Below are 27,397 nucleotides of genomic sequence, written 5' to 3' on the forward strand. Positions count from 1 at the left end.
TGATTTACCTTGTTGAAGGATCTGCCACCTTGGTGTCCCATATTTTCCTGTAAAGAAACAAAGAGAGGAAATGGTCCTATGAGGAGTGCGTATCGACTGTGGTCACGCACACACTTCACCCTGTGAGGTGACCTCCGTGACCCCATGTTGGTTTGCCGTAATAATGACTCTGGTTTCTGTTGTTTGTTTTCGATGTAACCTGGCCACACATGAGAACATCAACTGTGCGGTACACGCATGCATACACACACACACGCACACACACGCACACACACACACGCACACACGCATCGTCTATGTTTTTGCCTGACCAAAAATATTCACCACTCTCGTAATGACTTGCAATTGCTCCAAACATAACTATTGTATATAAAACAATGGTTTTCGAGCAGGGTTAGGGATACAAATGGTGCGGCTGGGATAAATTCACAGTTCTTTCAGCTATCTTTTTCTGCATTGATTTAGTCCCTTTCGCAATGTGAGCTGACTGTTGTTTTTTTATATTTAACCAACGAGAGAGAGAGAGAAGTAGCACCAAATTAGGTGTCAAGTAACAGCATGAAATAGCGCCCAAAGTATTGCTTTTTCTAAGGCCTCTTTTTCTTGTTAACTCTTTTTTTATGGGTTTTTAAGAATCCAGGCATTTAATCCTAAGTACGTCTTTATGTTTTTGTTTTCTATGTGCAAGGGTAAAGAATGGTCCTAGAATGGCTGGCACTGTTCATCCCAAAAACGGACCAGCGTGTGGGTGTGTTATGAGAAAAACATAAAACTGTAAATCAAGATGTCTTGTGATTAAAACTAAATTGGATTGTTTTGAAGTAACGGTGGTTAGCTTCCTTTTATACTTTTTTTCCACAAATAAGAATGTTTATAAAACACGACGATTTAGTGCCCTTTGTCAAAAACACAACAAAGGATTGCGTTCATCTTTCCAAGTTCCGCTGTGTTTTTCACTCTTTTAGCCAGGAAAGCCTCCATGTAAATAATGCCAAAAATTGTTCAACACCAGCATTTCGGTGGAAAAAAAAAAGAAGCCGCTTGCTGCCAATTATGCACAGCGCAGGGCAAGAGCTGAAGGAAGCCTTCCGCTCACTGGACGGGTTGGCCAACATTTGCCACAAACACAGAGTGTGCCGGGATGGCTTCCAAACCTTGCACTGTGCAAACACCATTACAGATGTTCACATGGATTATCCTCTGTAGCGAACATGCTAAGTGTGCTACTGCCTGATGTGCTTTAAAACTCCCATTGTAGGAGTTATGTCTACCATGTAGCTCCTTTTCGTATTCTTAAGACCTTTTTTATTAACTGAGGACAACAATCGGTACAGTACAACCACAAAATTGAATAGGATGGGCCGTATGACGCATTCATGTTGTCTTTTTTTTTCTCCCAAAATGTGATCAATTAAAAATGCATTTTTTTTCTTTTTTTTAATTTATTTTATAAATATTTATTCATATTAAAGTTTTATTAATTATTTTAGCTTGCTCAATATTGGTGAAATAGAACAATTAACAATGGTGACTTTTATTTATAAAAATTAAATCATTTTAATGCATTTCAGTTTTGATTGACACTGCCATTGGATGAAATCTTTGCATCTTAAGAACCATTTTATAAACAACAGTATTTATCTGTGGGGGAAAATGTGAAATGTTAAATTGACTGAATTTTAACATATATAGGTTTCCACCAGCCAGTGACAATAAGCTTCTTTTTTCAACCTCATGGATGAACAACGCGGCCCTTCCTCTTTCATCTATAACTGCTTCAAACAACCAAGAGTATGCAGAAAAGTGGTTAAGATTGAATGACTGTCTGTGTCTTATGTGTTGTGTCGTATTATTTTGTTATGATGTTAATATTACTTCAAGATGGCGCTGCGAGAGTGGCTACCTTTACGGCAGCTCCTATACAGTACTTTTTATTCTACTTTCTTCCTTTCATAACTTTTCTGCTGTAAATTGAGAATTTCTCCATTGTGAGAAGAATAAAGGTGTTCTTATTCTTATTTCCAAAATCAAACCTGGTCCTGGAGTAGAAATCATGCATGAATAATTTATATATTGGACGTTTTGGTGAGAATGCAAGCCTCCTTACTTAATGAAGTCAGTGGGCTAAAAATCTAAAATCAAGGGAGGCTTTGCTCCAGCAGTGACGTGAGCGTCGCTGGCAGCTGACACTCCACTTTCCTCAATCACTCGTCACGCCGTACATAAGCAAGACCTTAGCACAAATATGTTTTTCAAGAATAAAAGCTTGTTTGGGGGCGAGAAAATACGCATTTACATTCATCATTTCCAATTAGTTTGCAGCGAGAGGTGTTTTGCAAATCGCTGCTTCTAAATAAAAACACAACGCAAACGAGTGTACTCGCCGAGGTACATGATGTGATGCCGGACGCCCAAAAACAAATAAACAGCTGACGTCATGCCCCAACACGCAAGTGAAGCGATGCTATTCGTATCGCATAATTCCATAAGTGGCACAAAAGCGGCCAGTGACCTGTTATTTCACAGAGCATGTCCTCAACCCCCCTTGTAAAATGTGTTAAATGCAGCTATTATGTGGCTCCGCAGGCCGGCAGCCCACACAAACCCACAATTGTGAGACCTCGCCACACGCTGTCTAAGCTAACTTCAGTCCGACAAAAGACATTCAGATTAAAAACCCATTGCTTTTTCCGTTGGAAATCTTCTTATGTAAATATTGTGTGTGTATTGATCCACCACGAGTGGACTCCAGACACCTGCGTTATGAGTTTTCACCATAGCATCCATCAAAAGGACTTTTGGCAAGAGCGTTACTTCGGTATTTGTTGGGCTTTGACACTAATGATGCCAATGAAGATAACGATGGGGAGTCTCATCTGCTTGTTAGTCGAGAGTATAATTACGTTATTGTGCAAGGTTCATCGCACTTCGTTACACCTTGCATTTCTTTGACTGGAAAAAAAAAAGACATCAAAATGTATTTGAGATGTACGGAAGAGGATTAGGCTTTAAAGTCAGAATTCTGAGATTAAAGTGAGAATCTTGCCAACCTTATTTTTTTCTTTCTTCATTGGTCCTATAGTCCTATAGACCATAATAAGTTTTTAATTGTTTATTAGGAATTCTGTGGGCTACTTGCAGCAAAGACGCTGCTGATTCTTAACTGTGGCGACTAGTTTTCCCGTGCAAAGAAGGGCAACAATATTCTGACATCGGTGGACAGCGAAAACCTCTACTCCTGGGCACCTTTATTTTGCTCGATATGGCACTCGCATGGAAATAGAAATAAAGATCTTTCTCAGACATTCCTCCATCCAACTAAAAACGTTGTATAAATAAATGTTTAGATTAATCGATCATTTGATAAGAAATGTGTGTGAAATTCCCAGGGAAGCCTGCCGAATAGTTGTACTCAAGCAGTACCGTTATTTTACAAGCCTTTAAAACTTCACAATAAAAACACAGGGGGAAAAAACAAGTGAGAATGCATGATAGATATAATTGTTGCATATGTCATTATTACATTACTGACAAGTAGAGATAAAAAGTCTCTCCATCTGTTTTAGTTTTTTTTAAGCCAGCAGCCTTGTTCATGGGGTATGACAAAAGATGTTACGATCAAGTGTGGTGTTAGGCAAATTTTTCAGTGCTGTGACTCAAACCCTACAATTGACCAAATTTAAATTTCAACTTTAAGTTTGTTGGGATGAAAATGGGATTTAGTAAGAAGGACATTTTTTATCAATAGGAAAATACGTGTCTGTTTCTGTGTAGCATTCCCATTTTATTCTAATCAAAGGATCATAAATGACCATTCTAAAGTGAATATCCTCTGGAAAAGTATTCATTCAACACATCCCACACAACTCGAAAGTAAAACATAACAAAATCTAGAGAATTAAATTGCCTTATGATGGTTAACGTCCCTACATCAAAAGCCAGACCAAAAAAACAGTCATCTGCTGATTGAACAGCTCGTACGGCAGCCATAATTAAAGATATTTCACAGTGAAAGTGAAAATTAGATTGGACTGGTGCGGCTTTTCTCTCCCCCGCCCCCCCCTTTTTTTGGCAAGGCAGCCTTCCTCTCTCACACGCAGCTATAATGGAGGGTGGTTTTTTTCTCTGGCAGCACAAACCCCAGCGAGCCTCGCTCCTGACCAACCTGCAATTACAGCATCTTAAGAATCGCATCCAAGACACACAGGCGGCCCCAGAGACGACTGACTGCTAAGAAAGGCTTTCCAGCAAGGTGGAAGAACATGGGGGAGTGTCTCCGATGGTCAAAAATGTCCAATGTGATCTCGTAAGAGTTTCTTGGCTTCCAATCTCGGGTGCAGATGTTACAAAAAATGTCAACGTCATATTGTCTGAAAAGTCATTGTTTTGGTTGCTCACGTGGAGTAATTGCAGTATCTATTTCAGTTTGTGCTTTACAATGAGCAAAACAAAACATGCATGGAAAGCGCGCGGTTAGCATGCTTTTGCAGATCAACAAACCTGTACCAACAAACGAAGAACCGGTGTGTTTCGGGAGCATCGGCTTGAAGTAATTCATGCAGGTGGCTGGAACATCCACAATGGGACTGACTGCACTTCCATACAATTTTATCTAGATCTAATACGCATGTTTCTGGAGCGCACTACTTAACCAGTAGCGGAGCTGTTCTCCAAGTCTCGACTAGTCAATGGACTAAAGAAGAACAAATAAAGTCTACATACACGCAGACCTAACCGGACAATGCCGCAACTCGACTGTAGAATATGACACGTACAACATGCGGCGAGCCGCTTCCAAGCGTACACCCTTTACCCAGGCTAGCCAAGTTAGCACAGAGGCTATTATGCGGATATTAGACTGACTGAAGTCACTATTGATGTAGCGGTTAACTCAACGGACTTTGTTGGAGGCATCATGAGTTCATTTCTCAATCAGTGACTACTGTATTTGACTCTGAGTACGAATTGTTGTTAATCTCTTTATGTGCCCCATGATTAACTGGCAATCAGTTCAGGGTGGAGCGAACACATAAAGCATGAAAATGATTGACTATGAGCAGATGTCCACCATGTAAACGTATAGAAATATGCCATCCAACAATTTTCTACCAAACTGCTCCTCATTAGGTTCGCGAGTGAGTTGGAGCCTATCCCAGCTGACTTTGGGCGAGAAGCGGGGTACACTCTGGAGAACACATAGAAACCATCTTTAGGGTATTTTTCTGTGCTCTAAACAAAAAGGTAACTCGCCTTAAAGAATCAAGGACATTTTGTTGGCAGTGGTTAAGCACTGCCACGATAGCATAATGGAAACCAACGGGTGGCCAATACCTAAAGTAGATGGTAAGCATTTTTAATGCCAATGCAGGCTGGAGGAAAATATAGTTTGTGAAAAAGCAAACAGTCCAATTGTTTGTGGAAACAGAAAGGAAAAAGGGCACTTTTAGACACATCATTATGGTTTAGAAGGCTATTATGACATCAAATTGCAATGCATTTTGGAACACCTTCGGACACCCTATTTAAAGGCGACAATAAAAGCACAATTTGACTGATACGGTTCGATTTGATTTCGCAACCTCTTCCAGCCACACAACCCAGAGTTGGGAGACGCAAGTCACATGACTTGACTCACCAGTTACTAAGTTGCTAGGCCGACTATAGGTTTACTCTATGTTCACAACTCAGAAGATTATTATTGGATTCAAGTATAGGTATTATGCTTGAGACAATATCAATTTTTAAAAAAACAGCAACATGCAAGATTTGCATCTCAAAGGGATGTGACAAGTATGACATCCATCTCCATCGAATTGTAAAACCCCCAAACACAGTAAGCCACATTAGCTTTTAGCTAACCGGTAACTGGTCAACGTTAACCAATCTGGTGTCAGTTGTTAGTTTAAATTGAGAAGATATATAACAGTAGAAAATAAGAGAAATTGAAAATATAAAGAATGGCTTTAGGTCATTAAAAAACATGAACATGTGTTAGTAAAGGTTCAGCTACTGAGTGCAAAGTGGCTTAAGTGCTAATATTCTGTCTGTTGTGACTGTGCAGAGTATGACTTGACTTGTAACCCAAGTACGTAATGAGTTGAACCTACTTGCTTCAAATTTCAAGGGGACTCGACTTACTGTATTTTCCGCACTATAAGGCGCACCCAGAAGCATTCGATTTTCTCAAAAGCCGACAGCGCAGTGCGCCTTATAATCCGATGTGCCTCATATATGGATAAATGTTCTGATCTCTTCGCTTTGCTACAGCTGCACCGATTGTGAAAGCCCTATAAAAATAAAGCTGTGTTGTATTGTATTGTATTGTATTCCCTTTAGCGCAGCTCCATATCGTGGATGCATAACGTAACCACGGCCACTATGGTAGCTTCTATTCTGTGCGCCTTATCATGCGATGTGCCCTATATATAAAAACAGTTTTAAAATAGGTCATTCATTGAAGGTGCGCCTTATACTCCGAAGCGCCTTATAGTGCGGAAAATACGGTATTTGTATTTTGCTAAGGTAAAATGGGATTTGCGCAGCATTTTATAGCGCATTCCCCATGTATAAAGCTTCGGAATCTCTGCATTAGTCTGTGCAGATGCATACAATGAAAAGCAAAAAAAAATTCTGAGACCTGCCACTGCCTTAATGGCAACCACTGGCAGAAGAGGCGCAGCAGAGCTGACTCAATCCTGCCGTTTCTCTACCGCCAGTAAAACAAGTTATTTCACACACACACACACACACACACACACACACACACACACACAAAAAGGTTCATCTGGCCTCACACCAGCGCATCGACTGAACAGTTAAAGCACAATCAGGAGCTGATATTACACCTAGGGACAGGAATCCAAAATGAAAACTATTGCCGTTTGTCTTGGGAGCGGAGATAGCATCAGAGAGCTGCAGAGGCAATGAGGTGCGCGGGTGGGTGATTTGCCTGGAAAGTGGTGTGAAGAAAATCTTTTCGCTAGGAACCAAAATGCCCCTTATCATTATCCCGAGGCTGAGGAGAGAAAGGGACCTCTCGTGGTGATGTGGCTGAGGGGGGGCGAAGATAAGCGTGACAGAAGGCTTTTACTTCTTCTGCTTCTTAAGTGGACTCGGCTGCTCTTTGCTTTTTATTCTTTGCTGACGTTTTCCATCATTTAACACTGATGGGTTGTTTTGTTAGTTAGTGTGTCTGATTCTTGCGAAGGTGATTTATTTGGTTATCTTTAGGGGGTGGTATTATGTCCTCCTAAAACATCTTTGTGTATTTGTTGTTCTTACTGTTGTTTCCCGCCCAAATTTTTTTCCATTGTCAAAAACACACCAAATTATTAGGTGTGTTGAAAATTTCCACCTATAAGCTTGATGCCCACCCTGAATAAAAGACTTCATAGAAACCAATCCATTTTTTTAATCACGTTTAACTGGGTAAACTGAAATTTGGCTAGCATGTCTAGCATGAGTAAACCCACAAAAAAGTCTCAAGCGAGAACACGTAACAGAAAAGACACAGGAAGTGCGCCATTGTGGTTTGGAGTCCATTTTAGGACCACTTTGGAGTTCTTCACAAGTGAAATTTGATGATTCCTCATGAAACACAAAGTCATAGTCTGAGCAACATTTTTTTTTGTGTTAGTGATGAGATTAATAAACTCCCATAGCTGACAAAAACGTATGGATCATATAAACATTGGCTTAAGAACTTGGGTTACTTAAGTTGTTTTCACAAAAGATATCTCAGAAGTAGCTAAACATACAGCATAAACAATTCAGAGACCGCAGGCTATTGTACATAATCATCCAACTTACCCAGCACTGACTGTTGACAGCTGGAGAAAAAGACGCTTTACTCACTTGTACATCTTGAGGTTGGGCTGAGCGGCGTCGGGAAAGCCGAGCATCCCGCACACCACTCTGCTGCTGTTCAGACTCCAGCCCATGTCGCACACCTGCCTCCATCTCCCCGCGTGCTTCACTTCCACCACGCCTTCGGTCACCAACGTCTTCTTCTTGGTCGACATGAGCATAGGCCTCAGGCGCACCTCCTCGATTCGGACCTTACTGTGACCCTGATGGAAGGAAGCCAACCGTCGGTAGTGAGAGAAAACATCAACAGCTGTGACGCGTTCATGCGTGGCATGAGGCCATACCTGGTAAAGTTGCTGCCTCTGGATCCTGGGGACCTCGTATGGATGTCCGTTCCCGTGATAGCCGTATCCGGAGTACCTGCGTCTAGCCACCGGGCCTTGCCACTGGGGCGAGGGATTGCCATTGGAGCTGATGGCGTTGCTGTGGTCTCCAGCGCCGGTCGTCTGCTCCCGCCTCCGCTCCGTGGCGCACACCACCCCCATGTCCTCAGAGTGCTTGCAGTCGTTCACCCCCCAGCCGTTGTGCTTGCAGTCCTTCAAGGATTTCTCGGAACCGTTGCATCGAACATTGTCCATCCATATGGGACCTTGGCAGAGGATAGTAAGCTGTTATTAAGCATGCTGTCCAGTCAACCTTAATCTGGAAACAGACCACACAAGCTCTGAAAAGCGAGCCTCGTATATGACTTAAACCGGTAGCTTGATTAGGGGTTGCACCTTTGCGGCATGTTCAAAAGTTGAGTGTTTTACGACTGCGCCTCTCAAATTCATTCAACGTTGTCTTTAATTTGGATTTAAAAGCAGCGCTAAAGAATGTCCATAAAGCGCAGCAAGTGTTGCAAAATTGTGGTCAACTGAATGCTGTCATTACTCCAAAACAAATGCCCCCACTATTTTTTTTCTCATGCATGAGCTCCTCCAGCCTGCCGGGTGACCCTAACGAGATGTCATCTTTGTGCCTCTATGATGTCAGTTATTTCGGGCGTCTTAATTACTGGTAAGCCATGTGGCATGTTTTAAAGTATTTAAGGTTGAGTACAATATAATTGGCCGGCTTTTGGACCGACATAAAACAATGATGATGAGCGACTTTGGTCACGGCACGTCAAGTGCTGTAAGACAAATCAATGACGGCCAGGACCACATTTTCACCAGGCAGTGCAGCCTGTCAGCCGAGTCTGGTTTGCTTTTCCAGCAGGGGTGATCGCGACTGGCGGGACGTCATGCTGTGCAAAACCTCGTCAAAGTCAGCAGTGAAAAGAAACATGACAGTCAGGACAATGACGGATGGCGTCCAACATTTTGGTGTTTTTTTGCGCGTGATGTAACTGATGACAAGCTTTGTTGGGTCAAAGTAATGTTTGCTATCGTAGGACAATGGGAAAGTGATCCCAGGAAAGTCAGCCACTAGAAGCTCTGTGCCAAAGCTTCAGTCGGTAGCCCAATGGTAGGTAGCCCAAAAAGTTGCCCAAAAATCGTAGCGCACAAACCAGTTATTTGTAGACCAACAGTTTTCATAATGGTTTTTCATTTGCAAACAAAACCAAATTGTACTGCATTGTGAATCGAGGATTTTACTCATTCAGTACCAGCCAATTCTAGAGCAAGTAAAAAAAAAACGTTTCAAAACGTCTTTGGGAGTGAATGAGTTAATCTATCAACAATTTAGGAAGTTATGCATACACTGTGCATATTGAGCGTGATTTAAGCCCAATTCTGGGAGTCTGATGCCTCCCAAAAACACAGTCAGCGATCTCACACATTTGAAGCAGTTTCATCTCTGATCCTTGTTAAGGGAAGGGCATTTATTGTTTTATCGCCAGTGTTGTTTTTAGCATTAGTGTCTTGATTTGTTGGAAAATCCCTTTCAGACAGGTGCGGTCCTGCTTCTGTCATGGCTCTCATACTTCCCTCAGAATGCAGAATTTCGACCGGGTGACTTCAGACCCCCTTTCCGTATCAATGCGTTTGGTGCCATTGATTTTCACTGGGTGATTTTTGTACAGTGACCTCTCAAAGCTGCCTTGTTCGCATTCTGGGAATATCCCGCTTATCGTAGCTCCATTCCGAGTATAAGACAAAACTAAGTTGCAAGATCTTCTCTAGCAGTGTCATTTTAACACACTGGTGTCAAACTCAAGGCCCGTGGGCCAAATCTGGCCCACCACATCATTTTATGTGGCCCACGAAAGCAGCTCAAACATGTCAACTTCCATGATCCTTTCTAAAATGTCTACCAAAATGTTTAATTCACACATGTAATAAACAAGAGATACAGGTATATTCTAAGTATTTTCTTGTTACCAAACCCCTCAAGGTAGTAACTTAAACAAAACTTGTATCAACAGTTATTCTTGACTTCTTGATATTTCAGTCATAACAGCCCTCAAAGTCAAACAGTAACTAAAATGTGTCCCGCGCCAAAAAGTGACAGCCCCGTTTTAACAGGATCCTTGTGTTTACGAGACTTAAAAGTGTCTTACCCTGTCCTTCCCCATACTTGGCGCTGTGTGCCCATGTGACGCCCCCCTGGAAGCCCAGCTCTCGACAGACCACATTGGCCAGGTTGATGTCCACCTCGTCGTCGCACACGGTGCCCCACGTGTTGTTATGCAGCACTTCCACGCGTCCCTCGTGAGGCTCTCGTGGCGAGTTTCCCGCCAGACGCACCTTGGCGGCAGGTGCGCGCGCCACCCTGGACGGACCGGAAACGGTGCGCCGTGGCTCAGCAGCGCAGAGCGACAGAAGGAAAAGGAATAGGAGGCAGCTGGAGCAGATGGCGTGGGACATTGTGATGGGGGAGGAAAGGTCTGAGGAGGAAGAAGGTAAAACACCAATTGGTCACTTTGGGCAATTAAAAGTTATCCAAATCATCCTTAATCTGATGGAGGCTCGGTTTGATGTTATTTGTAGAAAATAGTGTAGAAAAAAAACATGCTAAATCTGCTGAGGTGTTTTCCTGACCCATTCGCGAGGTAGCTGTCGATTTTGACCAGATTTGGTGACTTTTATTTAAGGTTGGATTAATTATTTTTGACACAGAAGACTGGATTGAAGCCTGGGTTTGAGCTGAAGCTGGTCACCATTTTTGGACAGTTTTTTGTCCTGAAGTAGAAGTCAATTCAATAATCCGAGACCATTTGTGGCAGCCAGATGTATTGGTGGGTAACGCCGCTAATTTTAGGAACCACAGCTATAATGAAAATGTTATGCCTGTTATTTTAAGGTCAAATTACTGCCTTAAAGAGTTTATGGACTCAGTGCGAAGTTTCTTACAGCTTGATTAGAAGTGGCAGATCTCGTTCGAGGGTTTGACTAAAAACAGCTGGTTCAAAAAAATAACCTAATATTGGACCCCTTTAATTAATAACCTAAAAAGTTGGAGCTAAATGAATAATCAACATAATAAATTTATGAATTAGTTTTTGTACAAAACAAAACAGAAAAAAGGGCCAAATTTACCCAAGCAAAGGTAGGCCCCCTTTTGACCTGTGAAGTGTTTTTTAAACAGTGCAGAAAGATGATTTTTCACATTTAAACAATTTAGTCTTCAATGTACCCAAGATGCACGTTGGCTAGCGTATCCGTAGAAAAGCCAAAAATACGGGGAGAGCATGCAAACCCCACACGGGAACACCACAGCTGAGAGTCGAACCCCAAACCTGAGAGCTCTGAGTCAGATGTACCAACCACTCATCCACCATGCTGCCCTCCGCCAAATATCATTGCATATAATTAGGCAGCGGTTGACTTCTTTTTACCTTTGCATGACAGCTAAAGATATTACAAAGCGTGACACATAGTCGACTCATCTTCTCGAATCCTCACTGTCTACTTTCCAATGCACTACAGAGCTTTGATTATTCTTATTTTTTAACAATAAAAAAATCATTGAAGATCAGTGATTTCAATTCTGAGTTGGGTGAATTCTTATGAATATAACCGGAGAATGCTGAATTATCAGAGATGAGAAGAGGCCTAATTTTTAAAAGAGCAACAATGACATCTTCTGGACAATCAAGCCAGGTGCCTGCTCGATTACAAAGTGATAGCACCAATTATGCTTATGAAAACTGTATATGGGAAATGTAATTTTTGTTCAAATCGATTCATTTCATGCCAGTCACTCATTGGAGTTAAATTCACTGCACGCTGCATGAAAACTCATGAAACCCATGGGAAAGGTTTTAATTGGAGGTTAACAAGTACCGCGACTCACAATGTGGTCCTGGACTCCAAAAGTAAAATCGGAGCACTGACTCTGCAGTGTGGAAAAAGAACAACAAAAACAAAAACACCTGATATGACACATCAATCAATACAATGAGACCAAATGGAAAAAAATGCAAACTCTTAAAGTATCATGGAGAAAGCAAAGTGAAAGTTCACTGACCTGACAAGCAGCAAATTGTGTGTGTGGGCAGTCGCGGACGTCTTGAGTGAAGGAGTGTGTCTGAGAAAAAAAAAGAAAATCTCCTCTCACTTCATTCCCTCCTTCTCCATATATCTCCTCCCTGATTCCCTCTCTCCCTCCCTCCTTACCCTTTCACATCACTCTCGTGCAAAGAACATAAAGCTTCAGATTGTGCCTTTATTGATGAGATAAGAAGCCCGACACCGTCTGCTTGCAATGAAGAACACAGCCGCTGAGGTGGGTTTGGTTATTTTTGCGCACGAGTGGAATTGTAGTGCGGAGTGAAGTGAAAGGGAACAATTCTTTCCATTCACAAAAGAACAACATTTTTGCCAATTGTTTTTACAGCAGCACAATGACTTCTGTCCATCCTAAACACGAGCGGGAAAAGCGATAATGTCACAATAGGGAGGCATCACTTCAAGGTTCAGCCACTAGGGGGCGTCTGTGGATATAAAAAGTCAAATGGCAGATATTTTTGAGACAAAAGAAAATGATTTCTGCTTCAACAAGGGTCAAGCCTTGTGTGCGGTTTGACCGCTCTGATTTTAATGCAAAGTAGGGATGCCGCTACGTTTGGTCGGGAGTCGGCTACGTTCCATCCCTCAACGGCGAAAATGCCCCGTTGCACCCGATTCTAATTACGGAAAATCTTGTATAATTTAAAATTTTAAAAAAAATGAAAAGACAATACTTGTGCTGGGCACGTACATAGAGGGCTTTGGCTTAATATTGCTGTACCCTATATTTATACTCGAGTCGTTTAAAAACAGGTTGAAAAAAAATGTTTTTTTTAATGTTAACATTTATAACTTACTAGCTGCTTCGCCGCCCTCCGGGCAGCTCATCAGCTAGTTCCTGCGGAAGGCTGGTAAGGTGGTGGTTCGCCGCCCTCCGGGCGGCTCATCAGCTAGTTCCTGCGGAAGGCTGGTAAGGTGGGCCTTCGGCCCACAAAAGTGTTGTTGCTTGGTTGGTTTTGTTCATCTTCATTGCTTATCGCGAAAATAAAGAGATGTTTAGCTCTACTAAATAACAGACAACATTTTTTCGCTAAGATGCCCGCGCGTTCGTATTGAGCCACTGCCTGAGCGGCGCAGTGGCGGCGCGCAGCGGCGCGGTGAAGTTGGTACGTTTTGAAAAGGGACAGACGGAAGGACAGACCGCGTGCGGGACGACGCGCAATATATATATAGATTTTTACACTTGTACAAAGTTACAAAAGTTTAGCCTCGTGACTTAAAAAGTAAAATGGAATATGCTTTTGGAATAACTTGTAGATTCAATACTTTGTGATTTTATTATATATATATATATATATATATATATATACGTGTGCATATATATACAGTATATATATATATATATATATACAGTACATATACATATACAATTGTTATAAAATAGCTTTGAGCTGTTGTCATTACTTTTTCATTCTAAATGTTTTAACTAATAAAAGTGGTGAATGTAAATTGAGCTTGTTAAAGAGAAACATATTTCCAACACAAATATCCTTTGTGTTATGAAACATTAACTTTGTTACATTATAACAATTCAGTGTTAACTGTGGTTTACTTCTTTTTGCACTTGAATAACTTAAGTTATTGTTTTGACGCGTATGAAAGGTAATGGATTACATTGTTGATGGTTGTCGTCTACTGGCCTTCTTTCCAACGGGAACATTTGTTTCATACTCAACAACTCAAATCGATTTTGAAACTTCTCTTCGACTTTGCATTATTGCTCTGCAATCCCCCACAATTTCAGAGGGAATTTGCATTTTCAACAAGATTATGCAATTTTCCGACTGGACCTCTTACACCTCTCTCTCTGATTGGCTGCTTACACACTTACACAAGCTAACGCAAAAGCGTGTTACACAAGTGCAAGGGAGAGTGAACATGCGTGTGACCGACAGGAAGGTCTCGCTTCAGGAATAGATTCAAACATCCAGAGTTGCAAGTGTCTTAAAGAAGCTACCCCGTACCGCAGCGTAGATACTTTCCTTGTCGAAAGCGCCACAAACCACCGACATTCAAAATAGCCGCGGCCTCAAATGTACCCATGGTGAACGTGACTGATGAGAAAACGACATACCACTTCAAGCCAAGAATATGTTACTATTGTCAAACGTATCATCATGCGACAGGAAGCTCATCACTGGAGACGTCAAAATGTAATGTTGCTCTGGTTTTGCCCGCCAGGGGGGGTCACTCTTGCGCAACTCGGGACTCATCACACATCTTTAAATCTGTTTATTTTGGGGTGGGGAGTCATCTGCGACCAAATTAGCTACATGGTCAAGTTAAGACATGGAGCGTTGTGTTGATGAACTATTTCAGGTTTTAAGTAAACCTCAGCGGCATCCTTTTTCAGGAGGTCTGGTTTATTCTTAGATGCACTGCACGTCCATGAAGAGTTTCTACGTTACTGTGTTGCACGTGTGACTTTTTTTTTTTTACATGTGTAAAAAGGCTGTAATTGGGATGCTTGTGTGCGTGAGTGCACGTGATGGTGGGAAATGGGTGGCAAGCCGATGGTCCCGCCCTGACTGGTAAAGCCATATAGGAAAAGCAGACCCCCCTATTAGCGAGACCAAATCAGAGAGCGGAAAGGAGTGAGTGAGGTATGGAAATAAAACGAAAAAGGAAGTGTTGGGCTAAAAATGGCAGTGCTGTGCATGTTGTATGGATGCTGCATCTCAACACACACTGACACACACACACACACGAGGGAGAACATGCACTCTCCACGCAAGGCCGGTCTCTGAACTTGAGACTGTGAGGCGCACATGCAAACCACTTTACACGGTGCTGTCGTTCTCTTTTTTGACCTCTCTAATTATAACAACCAAACTTGCTGTGCCCTTGCCGCAATCTGTGGGGGCATCAAATGCAGACATGCTCTCCAACAATAAACAAGCCGCCTTTCCACATGACCGCAGTCCACCGCCCTCTGAAAAGTTGGTTTGTTGGACTTTACATTAAAATCAAAGAGCAAAGAGGGGGGGGGAATGCACTTGTGCAAGATTGTGTACAGTGGAGCCTCAAAGGTCAACATACTCCTGGAATTGGATGAGCATTTCTAACAAAAACATGCCTCTAAAGTCATACACATGGTACAGCTGTGCATTGTGAGGGACACAGACAATTTTTTTGCTTCAACTTGCGAGCGAAAACATTTCAAATAAATCAGTACTGTATGAGGCAGTGAACTCAACTCACTTCTCAATAAGCAGCAGTTTGGCATTTTTCAACAAACAAACAAACAAACAAAAAGAAGAGACATGAAGCTGTTTAGTGCCACCCAAGGTTACTGTAAAACTAAACATTAAAATAAAAGAATGCCACGTGTATTTTTTTTTCAATGCCCACATAAACTTAAAGCTAACACCTAATGGAAAATGCCATTGACGGTATAACACTTGGCATTGACAGTCACACTGTTGAAACCTTTATACAACTGATATTTGAACACGTATGGTGGAGCAACAGCGACACGTAAATAGACAATAACACAATAGAGGTATATATTTCATCTACAGAGGTTTACGAAGTCACAGTAGTTGGGAAACTATTCTTTTTTCCATGTCCGTAAAAATTTATGACAATTGCATTATGTAAACGTGACGGATTAAGTCACCTTGTCCCAACCTTTTCAATGGTGTTTAACTTCTTTTTACACTTACACGCCTCTGTAAGTCACCTGCCTTCAACAAGCCTCTTTTTCCATTTAAACGGTGCCCGTCCATCATGCCATTTTAACATCCAGTGGTTTATTTCGTTTTCAAGGTAGCATTTCGTCTTTGGAATGTTAAAAAGCAAAATGCGTGCAAAACAGTTCAAGGTCCATAAAGTCATGGAACTTGACCGGCCTCCAGAGTCCTGACCTCAACCAAATATATCACCTTTGGGATGAATTGGAGCAGTGACCAGAGTCAGGCCTTCTTGTGCAACATCGATGTCTGTTCGATCTTGCAAATGTGCCTCATAGATGTTAAGGTAAGAATATATCAATCATGAGTTTTCAACATCATCAGTTTTGGATTGTAGCCTATATAAAAAAATGGTCATGTGCAACTACTAGTTATTAATTAGTGTGCCTTTTCCTCCCAGTCCAAACCTTTTAGCAGGAGTATATTGTACAGTAACAGGAGTAACCGGTTTATTTATTGCTTTTCAGACTCAGATGTGCACATAAAAGTCACAGGAGTAATAACACAGCATTAAGTGGCATTTGTGGCAAAACAAACACCTTTCTTCCTTTCATTTCTCCCGAGTTGCTTTTCCCTCCCTTTGTGCTTTTCCCACATATCGCAAAAAAATCCATGGGTATCACTAAAACAGTGTTCTGTTATGCTGTGGTTTTGGTGTTAAGAATGAACTGAATGCATAGGAATGTTGCATTCCGGTTGGGCGTGGGGGCATTCTTTTAACCGAATGAGATGAGGAACACGTGGAAATTTAGCATGTGAAACACTGCCACCCAGCGGAAACGAGAAACATCACAAGGAAATTCCTGACAGCGAACATTAGGAGTTGAAAACCGTTTATTAAATACAAAACACTCTTAATTGCAGTGCAGTGACGAAAATACGAAATATTCAACAGATTAACAACAACAACGCAGTGCCTAGGAGACAGAATGTGTGCATTGAAATGTAAAATGCCTTTTCCTGAAACAACTCTTGGAAAATGGGTGAGACAATGAAGCCAAGAAACGTAGAACTTAAAACATGTGCAGATAACATTGAAGCATGTAATACGTATATTAAACAAATGTGACAGTTGATCATGTCTGGTATCAAATTAATTGATTTTTCAGAAAATAACTAAAGAGGAGCAGAAATCTCACAAACAGTGTTAGCATTAAAGTGTGCTTAGTAAGAATGCTCATCTAACATCAAAACAATTTGTACTAAACACATTTGTTCAAATTAATCTATATCATGTGACAGGACTCTCATAAAAAAAACAAGAACATTTATAAATATGAAATAAATACTGTCACTTTTACTTCTGAATGTAGTGTGGATTTAAACTGGAAATGGCAGTTAGGCTGCTGTTGGATGATACCAATTTTAACGCACTAGTGTTGACGCAAAGGCTTTTTTGTTTCACTTAGACACACTGGATTCTTTGGTTCAACAAAATACTAACCGATCACAAACATTGCTTTGCATTAACTGCATCGTCTAAAACAAACGTATCGTCCCTACCGACTTTACGCGACACAGTAACAGGGCGGATCTACAGTGTCGTGGCCAGACAGAGTGTGTGTGTGTGTGTTTGTGTGTGAGCATGCTTTTGTCCAGTAAAAAAGTCTACATTTTTCTTTTGCATAGATTCGGCAGTGATGTGTTGACACTGCATTTTATAAAAAAATAATAATTAAAAAGAAGGCGAAGATACAAGGATCAGTATCGGGTCCCTGTAGTTTTTGTTTTAATTTGTTTCCTTATTTGGAGTTCTGACAAAAAATGATGATGTTGGATTGGGAGATGACCACAAAAAGTTGAGTCCAATTTTAAGGAGAGGCTGATGATGAGAACTAAAAGTCTTAAAGTTTGATCCTGCTTTTTCCACACTGTATTAGGGCCATATTGAAAACAAAATCAAGAATGGGGTCAAGTCAAGGAATTACAAGAGTAAAATGGAAACATTACATGAGAAAAAAACATCTGTTATAGTTCAAGAATAAAGTCATTTCACATCTGAACTGAGAATCTAAAGGCACTTCAAGAGCAAATCAATTGTCATGAGAGAAAAAATGTGTTTTATGAGAATAAAGTAATAGTTATACGGAAAATAGTAATTCCAAACGTGGCTGTTTCTCAAAATAGCCACTTATTTGACAAAATAAATGGTTGTTATATTACGAGAAAAAAGTAAATTTTCCAAGAATATCGTCATAATATCACAAAAGGCTTTCATTTTATGAGACCAAAATCTGGATATTATGAGAAAAAAATAAACATGGCAATGATGACAATGTTTGGACGCGAGTCAAGAAAAAAACATTTTTTCTTTTCAAATTTTAATCCCGCCCTCGTAATGTTCCAAATTTTAGTCCTGTAACTTGACTTGACTTGTAATTTTTCCATGTCTTTCTTTTAAGGGTGGCCTTACAAGATACAAGATGCGCGACGGTTGTCGTGTATCAACTTTAGACAAAAGAAAACTAAATAGAAAACACGGGACCGTGTGTCGGCAAGGTTTGCTTGGACCTCTTAAGGCACAGGGCCCGTGCAATCATGTGAGCATGAGGCAATGTTGTTACTCCCTTGTTTTGTGCTCCAAGTCGTCCCATTACCAGGGCATTGTGGCACATGCTTGACTTCTCATGCTTTTGAACCTGAGTGCTGGTACTGACCTTGACTTTAGTGCTCCATTTTTACCAGGGTATGTTACATACTAGCCGAAAGACGCTGCTCCGCTTTGTACCGTACAGTCCAGTTGTTTCGACGGTGTGCCCTGGATTTCTGTAAACTACTAAGAAGCTCGTGTTTAAGGCAGCCACGGCTTCCTGTCATTTCCTTTTTGATCGGGAATGTGTTTGTAGCGACACTTGTCTCCGAAATGGCAGCCTGTGGTTCTCCAGAAGTAACACTCGTCTCCGTTCACGGGGCCTCGCCGCCGTGGACTGAGAACAGAGGAGGGGAACACAGGTCAATAATTCTTAAGTATACAAGTTAAAGGGAAGAAAAGAAAAAAAACAGGTGTACCTTGACATATGAATGACCTGACTTGTGAGTTGTTTTTTTTTCCAGAAAGAAGCCAAGACACTGGCAATTTTTTGTTTGGAGTTGCAGGGAAATTTTTGAGTTATACAATATTAACAAACTTCACAACAAGCAAGAGATCGTGAGCAATTCTGGAGAGCAAAAGAAGCCAAATGTTTGTTTCAAGCTGTTGGCTGCCACTCCCCATTGTGTATTGACCATAAAACATTAGCACACTAGCTTCATGTTAACACATAAAATAAATGTTATTACAAGGCTAACAAAACTAACATTATGATGCTCAGCAAAAAAAATAATAATAATAATTACTGCAGCTTGATTGCAAAAGACCTCTTCTGTTTAATAATTAAATCTATGTATGTATTCTATTGGCCTTTGGTTGATAAACTGTTTAATTTTGTATTCTAGTAATTTAAGTAATTTAGTATTCTATGTAACCATTTCTTATTTATGTTCTTACAACACACAATACTGTAGAGTGCTAGTTTCTTTGTTTACACATTACAAAAAGTTGGGTGTTTTTTGGGTGGGGCTGGAATGGATTAATGACATTTCCATTCATTTCAACAAGAAGATGATTGAGTGACTTCGCGTTACTAGCGAGAATGAATTCATCTCAAAAGTCAAGGCTCCACTGTACAATGGCGTGCTTCTTACCCAGCAGCAGCGGCCACCTGCTGCGTGACACTGAGTGGAGTAGGAAGGACTCTGTGAGGGCGACGGTCCGGATAGCGCACCACTAACCGTGTATTCTCAATAAAATAGCCCTGAGTGAGGGTAAATGTAAATGGCCTTTATTATGTGACCGCGTTGAAAAGAGAGCGTAAATCGCATAGCACTCACGTTGAGTCTGTCCATGGCGCGGGCGGCGTCGCTGGCATTCCTGAAATTAACAAAGGCGCAAAACCTCTCGTACAGCACACGGATGCTCTCAATCTCGCCATACCTGCCATGTAAAGAACACCAGCAGTTGGTCAAATACTAGATTTAGAAAACAACATTTTGTATTTAAAGTGACTATGAAACGTCTCCACACCCTTGTTCAATCGCCATGTTTTAGAGACCGGGATGTAAAAAAGGAGACCAACACAAATCATTTAAAAACTTCTTTCATCATCAATGTGACCTATACATACATTTTATTTTTTTTTGCACAAGCGTTGCATGCAACTATAAACAGGACAGTTAGCATGTTAACCTCTATGGCAGAGGGTACAGATTGAGGTGTTAATGACAGCAAGGCAAATCTCCTCTCTTAATGTACAAGGCAGTGTATTATCCAAATGATGAAGGTCATATGATTACATAGGGTTGCCATAAAATAGAAACGATAACTTTTACCGTACATTTTAAAAAGATCCCTTAGGTCTTTTTCGGTCAACTCCGTCGTCACATTTCCCACCCATAGAGATGGGCAAGGGCTGGTGGAAAAACAGAGGGAATATAAAATGATTCCCACCTGCCCCAAATATAATACAATTTGTCTCATGCATGTCTACTGATTGTCAGATGTCATCAACTGTGTCAACCAATGTCAAGTTTTAATATCACGTTACCCTTGTTGTACAAGTGACTGATCTTGGCTTGTAGCTGCAAAGTAAAGAAACAAAAGCATGATATATCGATGACGTCCAAAATTATTCTTTGCTATGTGACATGAGCGTGAACTAACCTCCAGCAGCATCGAAATAAGATGACAAAACAGCTTGCACCGTTGAGAATTTCTCCAAAAGCGACGCACACTGCACTTCTTCAAATCCAAACTCCTGAAGCACAATCAAGTAGCATGTTTTCCGACAATTTCATCATTTTTAAAAAAAGGCAATAACTTTCATGGGTATCCACCATCAATTGCAGCACTTTGCAGTTGTAGAGTTCATTCACTGCCTCTTCACAGTCTTTGTCCAGTTTGAGCACCTGCTCCATGGCCTTCTCCGCCTCACTATAGCGCTAAGACACATTCACGTACTGTCGTCAACCGATTATTCTTTCACGAAAAACCTCGAAGTCACGTCGCGCGAGTGTGGCGCGAGAGTCCACCTGCATGCCCATGAGAGAACTGCCCTTGCGGAAGTGTCCTTTGGGCCATTCCGGAGCTAGCTGGATGGAGTGCTCGGCGTCTGCCAAGCCCTCAGAGTACTGCTCCAAGCAGTAATAGCAGTAAGACCGATTCCCAAAGAACCTGCAGCAACATCATTTTGAAGCACAACATACATTTCCAGCAAGCACGCCATTTCTTTGTCATTGACAAATAAATGTTTAAAAGTAGATACTCAAGAAAGAAAGGAATAAATACAAGTACGGATGAGGGGACGCACCGATAATCATTTGGATCACATTTGATGGCTTCTGTAAACATGCGAGCTGCTTGCGAGTACTGCCCCTCTTGCACGAGCTTGATTCCTTTTTCTGCATTAAAAAAAAAAGTGCTTGTCAGTGACTATGCAACTGCACAATCCCAATCTGAAAACTGAACGGGCTTGAATGTTACTCGTATTTTCAGTCATTATTTACCAGCAAGTGATGTGCTTTTCTTCGTCGTGATGTCAGTTACCTTTGTCTGCAAAGGCATCGACATCATTTCAATTCACTGCTGAAAATGCATACATCCAGATAGGCAGATAGCGTACAGCATAAAGAATAATGATATGCACTGCAGTCGCTGCCAAAAGGAGCGTATTGGTGAACGGCCTATGGCAGATCTCCAAACGCAAAAAATAATTCACTCTTGACGACGCATAGTTTTGATCGACATTTATTTAACTTGCGCATCACCATGCCGAAAATACACAAACAAATGAAGGATGATATTTTAAATCAAACGTCGTCTCCAAAATGATTCATGATTAAATTTAGATTCTGGTATCTTTTGGGGCTAGTTCCTTTAGGGAGCTGCACGACCAGAGAACATGCAACCTCAGCACATCCACAGGAAGGCGGAAGCCCTGATTTAAACCTCAGAAGTGTAAGTCGGACGTGCTAACGACTCCACCACAACTTCACTTGCCGAAATAATTGACAACAATATTAAAGTCTATGCTACGGATAGGCACGATGGCTCATTAAGAATTGTGTGGAATTGGTTATCGAGTAATCGTGTCTTAAAGCACATGTTTAGACATCCTGGTGACTCAGTCTTAACTGGTTTGCTGCCAAAATAGACTGTGGCACGTTGAGCTGTACTCATGCTATGACGCAGCTCCTCCTTTGTGAAACATGTTTCCGCTTTCATGCAACATAAGTCATATCATTTAGAGAAAGGACTCCCGGAAAAAAAAAATCTATTCATCATGACTTTGTCCCATAGCCTGTCATGGAAATGTAGTCGAATGCCCATCCCAAAAACGCGTACACACCCTCCAGCTGCAACATTTAAAGGTGGTGTAAAGTCTTGTTTTATTGTTTTTATTTTACTATTTTTTTAGACATCAGACTTTGCACCACCCAGAGGAACAAACACATCAGTGCCACACAAACATTGAGACACACACGCCTCATCACGTGAGATGACAAGTCAAGTACCTCCTTTCTGGCCTCGTTCTCTTTGTTCTCTTTGGACTTGCGGCATGTTCCTTTAGGCTTGATGTGGCTGGCAGCGTTGGCAAAGAAGGCGCTGCTCACGTCCCACTCTTGCTCCTGTGCGCCACAGCGAGATTGTATAAAGACTTAGTGACTGAGTAAGTCATATTGGGCAGGGAAGGAGAGGGCTGGGAAATTGGGGGTGGGGGGGGTAGTGGGGGGGACTCTGGTTTAAGGACTGTCATAATAGGTGAACATGCCCACACCTCTTCAGGTGATGTGGCCTTCTGACGCTCTCTGGAGGGAGCTGTGGCCTTGGAGGTAGTGAGCTTGTGTGAGGCAGCTGGTTTTGCATGCTTTTTGTCGGCCTTTTGCAGATGTGTTTGCCCCCCTACGTGAGCTTCCACTTCCGAATCGCTGTCATCCAATGCCGAGTCGCCGGCTGCGCCGTCTTCAGCCTAGCGAGGAGGACCAAGTTATTATTAATCAATGTGGTACAGCAAAATCAGATGTAAAAAAAAAAACACGATTACCTCTTCGTCTTTGTCGCTTTGTTTCACCTGTTCTGGCTTCTTACGTTTTCGACGGCGCTGGAAAGACATTTGAAAGTTGAAGTGGCAGTAAAACAATAAATAAATAAATGTAAAATCGATACCGGGAATTGAAACACACACAAAAAGAATAGTGAAGCAAAATATTTGCAGGGATGATTTTTCCACACGGACTAATGGCACTGCAGTCACACGCACCAGTGCGTGTAGAAACAAATCGGCGTGATGCCAGTGAGCCAGGAGAAAGTGCGCAAAAGACAAAGAATGCCCAAAGTTTGGCAACATTTCACACTGGAGGAAGATATCGTGCAATGCTTACCACAGCAATGTTCAAAAGGAGCAAAATGTGTGCACTAACCTTTCTCTTGGCCCTGCGTCGCTCTGCTCTGCGTCTGACCTTCTCTTCCTCACTCAGATCCTCGTCGCCATTTAATGCATCCTGAACGCAGGCACACACGGACGGTCAGAGTGGCACTATGAAGCTTTTCACTATGTAGTGCTGACAGCACCCTGCCAGCACTGACACCGTTTCTTTACCTGCGACAAAGCGCCAGCATCATCAGGGGATGCGGCACCACAGTCCAGCGATTGTTCCTGCTGCTGTGGAGGCGGACCTGTAGGGTAGAAAGGATCATTATGTCCGTGCTGTATGCTACAACAAACTGCTTATTTCAGTACAGTATTTTAACGCTCTGTCCACATGAAAACACACTTGAAACACTTTCCAAATAAGCGAAGGCACTGAAGTCGGTAATTATATTTTAAAGTTTTGTTTCTAAAATTCTATTTGGTAACCTAAAACGCAGTATGGCATATGGAATTTGGGTTACGTTCGATTATTTTGCTCTTGTTTTCACCAATTAATGGAAAAGTGCCGGCACTCAGTGTACATCTGCCCGAGTGTGTGAGACACGCCTACCAAACTAGTAATTTGCACACTTGTGCCTTTCGCAACTTTGTCTGGTTCTGTCAGTCTGTCTGTGAACAGATTTGTCATCATGACAGCATCACAATCGAGTCGGATGAGGCCAGGGGAGGAAAAAAAAGCCGATTCACGCAATGCAAAAGTGTCTTTTTCAGTTTTGTAAATAAATACAGGATGCATGAGTGAGCGTAAGAAAGACTAACTAGTGTTATGATATCTAAAAGGAGTACACTGCAGGCCTGGAAACGGAACTTTGTTCCAGTCATCTTTATAAAATTTCTCGGCAGGTTATGCTGCAGTCGAAAAAGTATAACTCATACCAATGCAAGCTGTGATGAAGACTTAACTGAAATGTACATATTGCGTGGTGGAAAACTACATTTTGTAAATTCCAGATTGATTGGCTCAGATAGCAAGATTACCTGGACACCTTGATGCCAGATAAACATGGGACTTCCTTGTTGTATTCAAGTTCAATGACCTCTGATGACGCATCTTGGGAGATATCAGAGATGAGGTCATAGTTTTCTATCCAAATACCCAGGAAGGCTGACATATTCACAGGAAACTGAACTAGAACACTTGGTCAGCGCCAAGCCGCAGCAGTGTTTGACATTGAAAACTTTCCTCTCAGAGACACCACTGTGAAAGTCCCGCAGATGACAGCGAGGCACTAAAAGGACGTCAAAACACACCGAGACGTGAGAATGGGTGTAATGTCAGGTTTCCTTTTGTTCAAGTGGGGTGAAATAGTACTAGATGAAAACGTGACCCTTGAGACAATGTCAGGCTTTCTGCAGCAGTCCCGCATCTCGATGTAAATTGTTTCGTTTGTATGATTGGGTGGACTGATCAATGTTGCCCATTTGAATTGTCTTTAATCGGAAAACCTTAGCATTAAGAGAATGCCAGCATTCCATGTCTGGCGATCGACTCGGATACTTTCGGTTTCGTTTTTGTATTATTTTAGCGGAAGGTTCTTGTAGCACGCTTTCAAGCAGCAACAAAAGCACCTCTGTCTCTCCTGGTCTGAGAGTATTTGGCTGAAAGAAAGGCTCGTTCCTAAAAGAATGCACAATTCAAAAAGTCTGCGACAAGAACTTTGAGGTCCTTTAAACTCCTAATTTGGTGTGATTTGTACAACAGAAACTTTGTGCGTTATGTTTTCGTTTTTATTGAAAGGGGGAAAAAATGTTTTACAGCTACAGCAAGTATTTTGTAAAAACCTACCACAGGTGTTTGTGAGAAGACATCAGAAATGTAAAGCCTTTCACAGCATCAACAAGTGTTGTATATTTGATGATTTGGAATGTTAAATGGGTTTTGAAAAATGTCTGATCTTTTCTCCACATTTTTGTGTTACTGAAAAAAAATTATGATTAAACCGTTAAAAGACAAAAAAAAAATGCAATGAAACAAAAACATCCAGGGGAAAAATTCTAATCGAGAATATCTCATCCTGCAACCTGTTTCCAAAGAATCATTCATTGATTCATACAATGTTAATACGTCCAGTCACTCTAGTCACGCAAAAACACAACAGCATACTCTTGGAGCGTATGCACACTCCACAGATTGTTTATTGAACTCGTTTTACAAGTGACTAGCAAAAGAGTAACAGATAACTCTTGAGCACATCATCCCCGCATCTCACTCGTGTGTCTTTTTGAATCGATTTCAGGTCAATCCAGTTTTATGCTTGTCTCATAGTTGGATCAAACATGGGTAGAGTGGTTATGCCTGGAGAGTGAGGCACAGGCATGATGATAGCGTTAGATTAGTGTTAGATGAGTGTGAGAGTCGGCTGTGACAAGCGTTTTTGTTCTTCTCATTCGTATTCATAGACTCTTCTCTTGGAATGAATTCCTGGGGTGTGTGCTATAGAGGCAACTGTTGATGCGTTACCATCTTGGACAGCATTGCACTGCACAGGCCGAGTTCACGAAACCTAGTGTGTGAAAAGAATGCCAACTCAACTCTCAACTCGAGTCACATTGGTAACGTCGGTTTGAGCTTCGGACACGACCACGCTGGATGACACATGTGGCTCATGGTAGAATTAGTTCCTGAGTTTTTGTGTGACAAGTGTGACTTTACATACACACACTACACTACAATACTGTAGTATGAAAAATGACTAAACGTTCATGTAACTGCAGCTACGAAATCAAAATGGCCAAAAATTATGATTATTGCAGATATTTTATTTTGACTCAACACAAAGAGAATTACAGTAGTCTGCTTTCATGGAGGACTACATAAATCTGAGATTATTGGCTGTTGAGAGACTGAAAGGATTCATCGTTCATCAGAGATCATTTTCAGAATCGATGTCGTCAATTAATCATTGCACCTCTAAAACGATAATAACATCAATTATTCAATTTTTTGTAGTGTCTTTCGTTCATCACCCGATGACAGCATTCTATGACTGCATTACAGCCAACGTCCTTACTTTTTTTGTACTTGCCTGCAGGCCTCAGACAACGATTTGAGGCATTGTTATCATTCCAACGTGGTGCCTCTCCTCTCCTCTCCCCTCACTCCCTTCATCCTTCTTGTTTGAGTATGAATCTACATATTTATCTACTTGAATATTTCATTACCCTACATTCGGCCTATCTCATTCGGCCCATCTATAGAAGTGCATTAGCTCATTTTTATGGCATGCACTGATAAAGGTGGTTCGAGGAAAAGGGTGTAACTGGCATTGTCCCACCCGCGAACTCATCTTAAAACACATTTTTATCTCCACGTTCCAAACATAAAACGACGAGTTAGGAGTCCGTCTAGTGGCTCTTGTTCGCCGAAGGCTTCGAAAGGAGTGTTTGCTCACTTTTGGTCGACTTTCAAAAAAGTTTGAGGTAAACTGTGTCTTACCGCTGGCGAGCCCCAACAGGCGACATATGTCTCGGGTGATTTTCATGAGCGCAACCATCCAGCATTCTCGTGCCCCGAAGTTGCCCCACCGAAGAATCAGTTTGAAGACGGACTAGGGACGGCGTGGACACCGGACAACCGTGGCGTCGGGATTGGCGGCGTCTCGGAGTGGGAGTGTATCCTTGCCGGAGGCGATTGAGTCTCCAGCCGCTTCCTGACGAGCTCGAGCGGCGTCTTAAAGGCGCAGTAACACCTTGTCTCCCCCGCCCCCCCAACCCGGTCTCACATAGTTCTCATTCCAATGCACTGATAATAGCAACATTCCATTTTGATAAGATCACATTTTGGAATACACGTTGCCAAAATAATAATAATTCTCACCAGATCCTGCAGATACTGCCCTTTCTTCTTTCTTTCCAAGTGAATACATCCTCGTGATGCGGTTGTGTCTATTAATCAATACTACTACACATTGCTCTTTATTAGACTTGGCAGACCTGA

The 27,397-nt window shown here is 41.7% G+C and overlaps 2 protein-coding genes across 4 annotated transcripts in view; both read right to left on the minus strand.

The window, feature by feature from the left end:
• loxl4 (lysyl oxidase-like 4) overlaps positions 1–12,955 on the minus strand; it is a 29,257-nt gene extending 16,302 nt beyond the window's left edge. The window contains exons 1-5 of the mRNA XM_052079377.1: positions 12,262–12,955; positions 10,352–10,678; positions 8,151–8,455; positions 7,855–8,069; positions 9–47 (exon numbers count right to left, since the gene is read on the minus strand). Coding sequence (XP_051935337.1) covers positions 9–47; positions 7,855–8,069; positions 8,151–8,455; positions 10,352–10,658 — 866 coding nt within the window. The 5' untranslated portion in view covers positions 10,659–10,678; positions 12,262–12,955. The remainder of the gene's footprint in view (positions 1–8; positions 48–7,854; positions 8,070–8,150; positions 8,456–10,351; positions 10,679–12,261) is intronic.
• A 3,857-nt stretch (positions 12,956–16,812) lies between these two features.
• On the minus strand, positions 16,813–27,122 carry zgc:123010 (uncharacterized protein LOC641500 homolog). Of its 3 annotated transcripts, none has more exons than XM_052079378.1 (16): positions 26,897–27,122; positions 23,629–23,705; positions 23,450–23,530; positions 23,074–23,130; positions 22,807–22,998; positions 22,544–22,657; positions 21,536–21,581; positions 21,340–21,430; positions 21,062–21,203; positions 20,867–20,971; positions 20,694–20,787; positions 20,578–20,611; positions 20,368–20,442; positions 19,865–19,967; positions 19,679–19,788; positions 16,813–18,921 (listed from the first exon to the last, which is right to left on the minus strand). In XM_052079378.1, exons 1-16 carry the CDS (start codon positions 26,952–26,954, stop codon positions 18,786–18,788), a joined length of 1,515 nt encoding a protein of 504 aa, XP_051935338.1. In that variant the 5' UTR covers positions 26,955–27,122; the 3' UTR covers positions 16,813–18,785. The 3 variants fall into 3 exon arrangements, with proteins under 3 accessions (XP_051935338.1, XP_051935339.1, XP_051935341.1); XM_052079379.1 differs by having other exon boundaries at positions 21,062–21,206; positions 21,343–21,430; positions 26,897–27,121; XM_052079381.1 differs by lacking the exon at positions 19,679–19,788 and having other exon boundaries at positions 21,062–21,206; positions 21,343–21,430.
• Between the last annotated feature and the right edge of the window lie 275 nt (positions 27,123–27,397).

This window comes from Hippocampus zosterae, chromosome 11 (genome assembly GCF_025434085.1).
Source record: "Hippocampus zosterae strain Florida chromosome 11, ASM2543408v3, whole genome shotgun sequence".
Classification (NCBI taxonomy): Eukaryota; Metazoa; Chordata; class Actinopteri; order Syngnathiformes; family Syngnathidae; genus Hippocampus; species Hippocampus zosterae.

Excerpts from the sequence above, each read along its gene's own strand:
- zgc:123010 (XM_052079378.1), bottom strand. The coding sequence starts at position 26,954 with ATGGTTGCGCTCATGAAAATCACCCGAGACATATGTCGCCTGTTGGGG. Across the intron at positions 21,204-21,339 it reads TGTGATCCAAATGATTATCG|GTTCTTTGGGAATCGGTCTT; the intron begins GTGCGTCCCCTC and ends ATGTTGCTGCAG. Across the intron at positions 20,612-20,693 it reads TTATTTCGATGCTGCTGGAG|CTACAAGCCAAGATCAGTCA; the intron begins GTTAGTTCACGC and ends TTTACTTTGCAG.